Below are 11,031 nucleotides of genomic sequence, written 5' to 3' on the forward strand. Positions count from 1 at the left end.
TGCTAGTCTCTACTATCGACGGTTTTGCGACTATCATGATAGTATCGAGCTACAGTCGTTGCGCTTTTGATATGTTTGGATTGGCTGCTATAAAATACGAAGACAAATTTGTAAAAAATTCGACAGGTGGCATCTAATTTTTACAATGGACAAGTTCCTAAAAGGTTTCAATGGTTTTTTAATAATTATTTCAGCCCGATACTATCACGATAGTATCGATTGTTTTTTCAAAACATTCGACGTTGATATTCCTCGATATTGATATTCCGTTTAATATTCCGCGTTACCAGCTAGCTGGGATTCCTAAACAAATAATTTTATCCGATAGATACATACATTTTTTAAGAGATTGGCAAGTTTTCAGAAGTCCTTTTTATTGGATTATTTACATATTAAGGTTCAAACAAAAACAACATAAAACGAATTTGTCGTCGTTTTGTGGCGTTGCCAGACTCGTGCAATTCGTAGTTGCTGCGAGCTGCCATATCGTGATATTTTGTGATATGAAATTCGTCAATTTTGATATTCAGTTTAATATTACTAGATAGTTGGCCCTCTCAGCCCTAAACAAATAACTTGATCCGATAGATACATACATTTTCTACGAGATTATTTAACCTAAAGTACCTTCTTTTATTGCGTTCTATATCAAATTAGTTTAATCAAAAAAAGGCAACACAATTGTCCGCTAAATAAAGTCTTTACATGGTAACTACATGATAACCATATATCTACATCGGTGTGTTAGAACAACGAGGTGAGTCTATAACCAACAGCTTGTGCAGGGTGTGTGACCTAAAGAGGGTAACACTTATCATTCATTCATTTTCCGCCAAAACAAAACAAATAATTTTTTAATCCCGACAATTTCTCGATTTGGCTGCTTGTGTGTTTGATATTCCATTTAATTATATGTACACTGTTGCATTCCGTTCATTAAGATTCATTTGTTTGCAGGAAAATGGAGGAAATATGCAGAGTTTGCATGGAAACTTCTGGAGCATTCACAACAAACATTTTCGACGAGACACAAAAATGGGACACTCGCATTGCTGACATGATATCTGAGTTTACGGGGTACGTGGTCAGGCGAGGAGACTCGCTATCTGAAAAAATATGTCCGACGTGCCTGGAGGAGGCAGTGAGTGCCTTCAATCTGAAGAAAACCTGTGAGCAGAGCCATACACTGTTTTTCACACCGATTGAGGAGGATGGAGAAGCAGAAGGCGAGGACTGGCAACAGTCGGATAGTCAGAGCCAATTTGACACCGATCCAGATGATTGTGAGCGTCCCTTCGCATGCTCCTACTGTACAAAGTCCTTTGCCAGAAAATCGTCGCTCAGTGAACACATACGCTGTCACACTGGAGAGCGACCGTACAAGTGTCCTCAGTGTCCGAAGTCTTTCGCCCAATCCAGCAGTCTACGGTATCACATGTGTACCCACGCCGATGATCGACCTTATCAATGCGCTCACTGTCCAAAGTCATTTAAGCTGAAATGCCAGCTCTTAAAGCACAGCCGTACTCACACTGGCGAGCGACCGTTTCAGTGCTCCCACTGCTTCAAGTCATTTAAGGATCGCGCCCATCTGATCACACACACACGCTCCCACACAGGGGAAAGACCCTTCAAGTGCACTGTCTGCCCAAAAGGCTTCACACAAGTAACCAATCTTACGCTACACATGCGTACGCACACGGATGAGCGGCCCTACCAATGCCCCGAGTGTACAAAATCCTTTAAACAAAAAGGCCAGCTCGACGAACACCTCCGTTCGCACACTCGTGAGCAGCCATTCAAGTGTACGCAGTGCGGAAAGGCTTTTCGAAGAAATGAGAGTCTTCAAGAACATGCCCGTGCACACACGGGGCCATATCAATGTTCCCAATGCCCGATGGCCTTTGGAGCGCAATCGCCTCTGCAGGCTCACCTGTTTACGCACATGGGCGAAGGACCCTACCCATGCCCCAAATGCTCAAAGTCGTTTCCTACAACATTCAAACTAGGAAGACACATCCGTAGGCACATCCGATCCGAAGGATCGACCGTTGCCATCTGATCAGTCACATGATTATTCACAAGACCGAACCAAATGAAGACCGAAAGGAAGTGCACGAATCTGGGGAGCAAACATATCAGAATACTTTTATAAATTATGTATGTTAATGATTAATGTTAATCTGGAGTTCTTAAGTTCTACAACGATTTGCCGGTAATAAATGCAACCACAGCGACACACATATTTTTGTTTTTTAATGAATACATACCAACCATGATCAATATAAATACCCTGTAGAACCAAAGGGGTCAATTGACCTCTCCACGCCTATTAAACTACTCGACAAAACTAGCTCTTTTTCCGCTTCGAACGAAACCGACTTTTTCTCATGGACTGGGAGCTTTACTTTTTTTTTGAAGATTTATGGTTTTTTTCTATGGCAAACATTTTTTTTAAGAATCTTACCTTTGGTTGTAATGAATAAATGCCGTCTGGGAAATATTCAGCTTTCATATGCAAAATTTATCATTTTTGTGCGGGATTTTTTTTTAAAGGAAAAGTCGAACAAAATTATATCATGTGTCCTTATATTTTTGGCGTAAAGATGCATTAATTAGGCGTCGTTTAATGTATTGCGAATTAAAATGTATTGAGAAACGGCTGAGCCAAAATTGGTTAACCAACCCTCTGAAAATCCGTTTGGAAATATGGTTTTATTGTCCAATAAATTAATGTCTACGTGATAACTACACGGTAACCACATATCTACATCGGTGTGTTAGAAGAACGAGGTGAGTCCATACCAAACAGCTTGTGCAGGGTGTGTGACCTGGAGAGGGTAACACTTATCATTCATTCATTTTCGCCAAAAAAAACAAAACAAATAATTTTTTAATCCCGACAATTTCACGATTTGGCTGCTTGTGTGTTTGCTATTCCATTTAATTATATGTACACTGTTGCATTCCGTTTGTTAAGATTCATTTGCTTGCAGGAAAATGGAGGAAATATGCAGAGTTTGCATGGAAACGTCTGGAGCATTCACAACAAACATTTTCGACGAGACACAAAAATGGGACACTCGCATTGCTGACATGATATCTGAGTTTACGGGGTACGTGGTCAGGCGAGGAGACTCGCTATCTGAAAAAATATGTCCGACGTGCCTGGAGGAGGCAGTGAGTGCCTTCAATCTGAAGAAAACCTGTGAGCAGAGCCATACACTGTTTTTCACACCGATTGAGGAGGATGGAGAAGCAGAAGGCGAGGAATGTCAACATTCTGATAATCAGAGCCAATTTGACACCGATAAAGAGGAGCATCCAGATGATTGTGAGCGTCCCTTCAAATGCTCCTTCTGTACAAAATCCTTTGCAAGAAAATCGGCGCTCAGGGGACACAGCCGTACTCACACGGGGGAGCTACCATTTCAGTGCTCCTACTGCTCCAAGTCATTTAAGGATCGCGCCCATCTGATCACACACACACGCTCCCACACAGGGGAAAGACCCTTCCAGTGCACTGTCTGCCCAAAAGGCTTCACACAAAGACCCAATCTCAGAATGCACATGCGCACGCACCTGGGGCAACGGCCCTTCCAATGCACCGAGTGTACAAAATCGTTTCTACAAAAATCCCATCTTATGGAACACATCCGTAAGCACAATGGCGAGCGACCATACAAGTGTACCCAGTGCGAAAAGTCTTTTCGGAGTAATGCCATTCTTCGCAAACATGCTCGTACACACACGGGGCCGCATAAATGTTCCCAATGCCCGAGGACCTTTAAAAAGCAATCGACTCTGCAGACTCACCTGTTAACGCACTTGGGCGAAGGACCCTACCCATGCCCCAAATGCCCAAAGACGTTTCCTACAACATTGAAACTGGGAAAACACATCCATACGCACTCAGAGGATCGACGCTTCCAGTGCTCCCACTGCTCGATTGCATTTAAGCAAAGTTCCCATCTGACCAGTCACATGCGAACTCACACTGAAAAAGAAAAGACCAAACCAATTAAACACCGAAAGGAAGAGAAGAACGAAACTGAGAAGCGACCCTTCAAATGCCCTTACTGCTCGAAGTCATTTAAGGGCGAGTCGTATCTGCAAAAACACATCCGTTGTCACACGGGAGATCGACCGTTTAAGTGTTCCCACTGCTTGATGTCGTTCAAGCAATCCACACATCTAAAAATCCACACACGTATCCACACAGGGGAAAGACCCCACCAATGCGGCCAGTGCCCAAAAGCCTTCCGAGAAGAATCCAATCTTAAGAAACACATGCGTATGCACACAGGTGAACGACCGCACGAATGCACCGAATGCCCAATGACTTTTATAAGAAAAGCCTGTCTGGAAAGGCACATCCAACGTACGCACTTGGAGGAATACAAAGCGGCTCAAGCTGGGGACAACGACTGATATTATTTAATACTATCTGCATGAACACGTAAGTATACATTACACTGCACATATACTTATATTAAATCATAATTTATTTCTTGCTATAGGCCGAGAATAAACGAGGCAGGACGGAGGAGGCAGGATATACGCTGGAGAATTTATTGGACGTAGCTCTATGATTATATTTAGAATTAATTCTGGAAAAATGTTAATTTGAACCATTAAAATATGAACTATTCTCTTGAATTATCAATATAAACCGCCGTTAAGTTACATTTATCGCACAAAACTACCGATATTTGCTTGTAACTTAATCTAAGCAAAAAATTTACTTCATCGGAGTACTGGGCCTTAAGAGGGGGGATTTTTAAGGATTAACTCAAGTATTGTTAGTGCTCAAGTTTATTCACTTCGACTGAGTACGTATATTTACGGTATATATTGAAAATGAGAATACTGAGAGTATATTTCGGTATATTTCTGATGCTCACACGGTATATTTGATCGAAAATCCGCGGTCACACTGACCACCTACTCGTTTTTAGTTTTTGTTAACAACTTTTATTTATTTTATTTAGCACGGGCTCCGGGGCTGGTTTTGGCCAATTATTTAACGGACGTGACGCGTGTGCCATTGTGCACCAGCCGCAGTGCCTTAGCAGCTGTTCGCGGACAGCCTGCAGAACGAACGAAAACGTTCCAATTGTGTAATTTACATGCAAATTCCTGTGAAGCGCTGAAAGAAAGACTATACTATCCTCCCCCGTGTAGACCAGGTCTTCGTTCCCTCCCCCCCTCCGCCAACGCCACCGCCCCTGAAGCAAGAGAGCCCCAAGCGAGGCTACGAGCACGGCACGGAAATGCCATTTAAATTCTTGAAAAAGTGTCGCCAATATAATGTGACGTCTAAAAGTTTATTTGTTATATCAGTGCATCATTTGTTGGGTGAGTAAACGCAAAGCCCTTACAGAACCAGGAAGGGGGCGTAGCACCCACCTATCAGCTACATATATAATATCTATGAGTCGTCGTCGTTGTTGTCGTTGTCGTCTATCCATAAAACAGCTGCCATTACACTTGTTGATTTATTTAATTGCAAATCTGCACATAATTTGTACATTTTTGTACTTTTATGGGCACAGCCACATGATAAGCATTTGGTTTATCATGGCCTGATGCGAGTGTTACCAGTTTTTCGTTTTTTGTTTGTTTGTCTGTCTTGTTGCAATTGGCCAACATTTGAGGCCTTAAAAAATACGGCAACAACAACAGGAAAACCTGTTGCAGCTGTTATCCTGCCTTAACAGGGGCACAGTCTAACAGCGGGATAACAGAGGATAACTTTTAAGAGTGCTCTCTGTTAGGGGACCATTACCATTGGGAAACCATTAAGAAACATAAAAAACCTCGACAATTTCCGTTTTTTAAAACAAATAAGGTCTCCCAAGAGATTAGAAAGAAGACAGTAAGACTTACACTTTGGGGTGTCGACTGGTTGGATACCCTTTGTTATCACAAGAGTCATAAAATTGTGATAAAATCTTTTGATTTGCATATATGTATTTGGATCTGTGTATATCTGGATATATTTGGCAAAGAGTAGGCTATTTTCCCAAAGAAAATCTCTGGGAGAAAAATCTTCCACCACCGCTTGACAAAACCTCTGCCCGAGCCCATCATACTCTCTCTGTAAAGGGCATTTAAAATGTATTTACATATTTGCGCGTGCTGTGGGCCAGGCCCAGAGAGCCAAACATTTTTGTATATTTTTTTCTGAGCACGTTTTTAATCGCGCAACCTCTCTCTCCCCCTCCCTCTCTCACTGTTTTTTTAGACACCTCCAGCACCGTCGATTGCACCATCAGTTCGGAGAGCAAGGGCCAGGAGTGCTTGGACAATGTCTGCCAGCGTTTGCTCATCCAGCAGCCAGAGTTCTTTGGACTGCGTTACCTTGTCCGTGGCAAGGAGGATGAGTACAAATGGATCGATCTGGAGCGATCGCTGAGCCGGCAGCTGGAAAAGTATGCGGCGGGGCCAAAGATCTATCTGCGTGTGCGGCACTATGTGACGACGGGTGTGCGTCACCTGAGCGACGAGGCCACCAGATTCTACTACTTTCTGCAGCTAAAGAGCGACATTTATGAGGGGAAGATCGCCTGCGATATTCGTACCGCGATCCTGTTGGCTCTGTACTGCCGCCAGGCGGAATACGACAGCTACCAGGGGGACAAGCAGAGCAAGGATTACCTAAAGAAGTCGCTGGTGCTGCCGCGCAATATGCAAGGACTGGCCAACGATGACAGCATGCTGGAGGGCCTCGTTATGGAGGTGCTGCAGCAGCAGGCCACCCTCGCGCATCTCACCCAGAGCCAGGCGGAGGAGATGTACATTCAGTGCTGCCAGCAGCTAGATGGCTATGGGGAGGAACGCTTCTCCGCCAAGGATACGCTCGGGAACGATCTGCTGCTGGGTCTGGCCATCAACGGGATGGTGGTGAATGCCGACAACGGACGGCAGTACTTTCCCTGGAAGGACTTTCACACGGTGACCATCGACAAGCGCACCATCAAGATCGAACAGAACAAGCTCGATGGCGATGGCAGCATTGTGGGCAGCTTCATCTTCGGGGAGGCGGACACCGCACGCTACTTCTGGAAGCTGTGCATCAGCCAGCATAAGTTCTTCAAGCGCTACATCGACACGGCCACGCCCTCGAGCATGGGCAGTGCCGCGGACGTAGAGAGCAGCGGCCACATTGGAGGCGACAGCGTGGGCTACGTGGATTATGACTATGGAGAGGCGGCAGCCGTCGAACAACTCCAGCAGCAGCAGCAGCAACACCAACAGATGCAACAGCAGCAGCAGCAGCAGCAGCTACAACAGCAGCAGCAACAGATGCAACAGCAACACCAACTGCAGCAGCAGCAGCAGCAGCAACAGCAACATCAGATGCTATCCTCCAATATGTCCCTCACGACCAGCGCCAATCACAGCCACAGCCAGCTCTTGGGGCAGAGCAGCTCCTGCCTCGATTTGAGCAACAATAATCTGCACAGCAGCAATGGAATGCTCCACCACAACAACAACAACGAGGAAAGGGAGCGCCTCAAAGCCATGCTACCCACTTATAGACCCGCACCGGACTACGAGACAGCCGTCCAGCTGAAATATCGCACTCCCTCCGCCGAGCTGCATAACGTGACGCTGGCATTGGCCGCCCCGGGAACTGCCTACTATGCGGGCTCCCAGCCGGATGTCCACAATCCGGCCGGATACAATGAGAACGTAGTCTTTGGCCACCTGACGGCGCATCGGTATCCGGATGTGGCCCAGCCAGCCGCTGCCCTGCATCATCACATCAATCTCTACCAGACCCAGCAGCAGCAGCAGCAGCAACAACAGCAGCAGCAGCAGCAGCAACAGCAACAGCCAGCTGTGGGCACGGCCCAAGCGTATCTGGAGCTATCGCAGCGGATGCACATGATGCGGCACAAGGCACCGCCGCCATATCCCGTCAATCGATTGAGCTCCTCATCGACGCCCGATCTGGCTGTGGCCACGCCCCGACCGCTGCAGGGATACCGCAACTATGTGAGCGGTTCATCGCCAGATCTAGTCTCCAATCGCACGCTCCTCAATGGCGGACAGTTTGTGGCATTGGCAGCCGGTGGACATGGCGGCAATATGCCCACATCCTCGGGTGCCACCATGCTGCATCACTATATAGGACACATGGGACACTCGCAGCCGTATTTGCCGCCGCACGGCACCTTCGAGAACCTCAATATGATCGAGGAGCAGCCGTCCATTATGTCGCAGCTGCGGCAATCGGCCATGAGTCAGGCGGCGGCACAAGCAGCCACACAGAGGTACGTTTTACAGAAGGCAAAACAAAAAGGTATACCAGGCTGGACAAACCAATTATTAAGCAAAACTCACGATATCAAAACGTTTTCTATGGAAATGCTGGCTTAAGGTAGCTGAAACTTGAGATGTCTGACAGATTGTGGGGGTCTTTATGGCTTATTTTTGGGGGGGAAGTCTGTGCTGTACAGCTGTGATAACAATTTCCCCATAAAAAGAAAGGCAAACTTTGGATATCCAACAGATTTCTAGATCTTTAGATCATATGTATATATGCCAGGCTGGCTTCGCTTTACTAATGTAACTCCGTTTCCCCTTTGCAGCTCACCCACACTGCCGCCGAGTGGCTATCGCAGCTCTGCACCACCGCCAGCCAGCAGTCCACAGCCACCGACGGTGGTGGTGCCACCACAGAAATCCACCACGCCCACGCCCTTACAGCGGAGCGTAATTAACGGTTCGATTGAGCCAATCTACGAGAATGTGCCACTGCCACTGCCACAGAGGGCCTCGGGTGGCAGCAGTGGAGCCGCAGCTGCCCACGCCGAGGCAATGCGTCAGCGCGCCTCCTCCATACAGTCGGCGCCGCCAGGGGTGGTGCCCGTGCCGGCAGTGCGTCATGCCAGCACCAATAACGTGGTCACCGTGACGGTGAATGCCCAGCCGCCGAATGATGAGCTTACGCGCAATATACAGAAGTTTGCAGCAGATCGGGCGGTGAGCAGCGAGATGCAGTTCCTGGAGCCACAGGCACCGCAGAGGGCGGCACGGGCGGCCAGTGCTGCGCCGGCTATAGGGGCAACAGCGCCACCGCGTCAGCATAGGTCCACGGCGAGCCTCAATAAATCCACGACAGTGGATGTGATTTCACCCGCAGGCGATTCGCTTCATCAACAATTTAGTGCCATGAATCTGTCAGCTAATACGTCAGCATCCACCTCATCCATGTTCAATTCGACGCTGGACACCACCTCCTCGTCGGCGGCCAGCAAAGATGGCAAGCGGAAGAAGCGCTGGAATTTTCTGGCGCGCAGCAAAACCCCCGACAAGCAGAAGGCGGCCACGCTGGGCAGAGAGAAGGCCACCTCATCCAATCAGCATGCTAAGTTGGCGGCAAAAATGAAGCTGGCCCAAGACGATCTCAACCTGCCCAATCGTTGGTCAACGGGAGTGAGCAAACCGCAGCCCATATCGGGCCAATATTCCAAGGATAAACTGGTAAAATTACATTAAATAAATACTGGGGATAGTTTCTAATTATATATTTATATTTCAGTGCCAGATTCTCAATGAGAAACTACAGGATACGCAGCTGTTTATGGAGTTTGAACGCATACCGAAGCGACGTGAGCATGCGCTGTACGATTGCGCCTTGCTGGAGGAGAACGAACCGAAGAATCATGATCCCAATTTTCTGCCCTACGACGATAATCGTGTGAGACTGACGCCCTCAATGGACAATCGCCATGGCTATGTGAATGCCTCGTATATATCGGTATAGCTTTACGTTAATTTTTATTAGAGCATTCATATTGATAGTTTGCTTCGTTTTGTTAGGCCACTGTGGGCACTAAGCAGCGCTTTTATATTGTGGCACAATCCCCGCAAGAGTCACAAACGATGCGCATCTTCTGGCAGTGTGTGTGGGAGGCCGATGTCTATTTGGTGGTGCAGCTAACCGAGGATATGAGCTACATTCCACAGAGCAGTCAGCAGCGTTTGGAGTTTGGACAGGTTCGACTCGACGGGCATTTCGCTCAGCCTCAAGCCTCATCTAATGTAATTCGCTTTGCAGTTTCAAGTATATCAGGAGTTCTCACAGACCACCGATCGTTGCACCACCAGCAAACTGCGTCTGTATCATGCACCCTCGCGTCGCTATCGTTCTGTGTGGCATTTGCAGTACGCCGACTGGGCGGAACAGAATTGTCCGCGTGATGTCAATCATTTTCTTGATTTTCTCGAGGAGCTCAACTCTGTGAGATTGGCCTCGACACATGAGGTGCCGCCAGGACACAATACGAATCCGCCGGTGCTCATCCACTGCCTGGAGGGTGGTGGGAGGTCTGGTGTAACCCTAACAGCGGATCTGTTGCTTTATACCTTAGATCACAATGAGGTAAGGCAGAAAACTTACCCGTGATTGGGATATTCATTATATTTCTTTGATATCTATAGGACTTGGACATACCACGTGTCATTGGACAGCTGCGTCATCAGCGGGACAGCATTATACCATCCCTGGCGCAATATAAATTCATATACAATCTGCTCATCACGTATCTGAAGCGCACGAGATTGATTTAGTAGAGAAACAGGGACAGGAGGGCAGTGGCCAGAGGGCAGAGGGCAGAGGGCTTCCCCAGAAAGTATTTTTCATTCTTTAAGATTTACACATACGACAAAAGCGAACAATTTTACTTAAGACTTTGTCCATATACAGCACGTATACAGTGCGTGCCATGGCTATCGCGGGCAGCTATTTTTAACAGTTTTAAGTTTGTTAGTTGTGCAGAATTTTTGTTACCAAAACTAGAAACACAATTAAATTTTGTTAAATATACGACTAACGCGTAGTAGTGCCTAGGTTTAAAGCCAAATTATTTATACATATAGTACATATATTTAAAACGAAAATTTGCAACAACAAAAGCAAAAAATCAAAAACCAATTAACGAATTGATATATCCCACAGAGAGCAATAAAAATTATATATACATTTTATACATGGTTTATATTTCATTTATTTATCGA

At 46.5% G+C, this 11,031-nt stretch overlaps 2 protein-coding genes across 5 annotated transcripts; both read left to right on the top strand.

The window, feature by feature from the left end:
* The first annotated feature begins 658 nt into the window (after positions 1 to 658).
* LOC111081289 (RB-associated KRAB zinc finger protein-like) lies at positions 659 to 4,686 on the top strand. Of its 4 annotated transcripts, none has more exons than XM_041592505.1 (4): positions 659 to 757; positions 958 to 1,317; positions 3,369 to 4,459; positions 4,521 to 4,686. In XM_041592505.1, the coding sequence occupies exons 1-3, from the start codon at positions 717 to 719 to the stop codon at positions 4,429 to 4,431; spliced, it is 1,464 nt and encodes a 487-aa protein (XP_041448439.1). In that variant the 5' UTR covers positions 659 to 716; the 3' UTR covers positions 4,432 to 4,459; positions 4,521 to 4,686. The 4 variants fall into 4 exon arrangements, with proteins under 4 accessions (XP_041448439.1, XP_041448438.1, XP_041448441.1 ...); XM_041592504.1 differs by having other exon boundaries at positions 958 to 1,298; positions 3,350 to 4,459; XM_041592507.1 differs by lacking the exon at positions 659 to 757 and adding an exon at positions 814 to 886 and having other exon boundaries at positions 958 to 1,298; positions 3,350 to 4,459; positions 4,521 to 4,685.
* A 240-nt stretch (positions 4,687 to 4,926) lies between these two features.
* On the top strand, positions 4,927 to 10,622 carry LOC111082959 (tyrosine-protein phosphatase non-receptor type 21). The gene is made up of 8 exons (XM_041592481.1): positions 4,927 to 5,120; positions 5,185 to 5,358; positions 6,248 to 8,282; positions 8,601 to 9,495; positions 9,554 to 9,772; positions 9,835 to 10,011; positions 10,073 to 10,396; positions 10,456 to 10,622. Exons 2-8 carry the CDS (start codon positions 5,274 to 5,276, stop codon positions 10,582 to 10,584), a joined length of 3,864 nt encoding a protein of 1,287 aa, XP_041448415.1. The 5' UTR covers positions 4,927 to 5,120; positions 5,185 to 5,273; the 3' UTR covers positions 10,585 to 10,622.
* Positions 10,623 to 11,031: the final 409 nt, after the last annotated feature.

This window comes from Drosophila obscura, unplaced genomic scaffold (genome assembly GCF_018151105.1).
Source record: "Drosophila obscura isolate BZ-5 IFL unplaced genomic scaffold, ASM1815110v1 contig_179, whole genome shotgun sequence".
NCBI lineage: Eukaryota > Metazoa > Arthropoda > Insecta > Diptera > Drosophilidae > Drosophila > Drosophila obscura.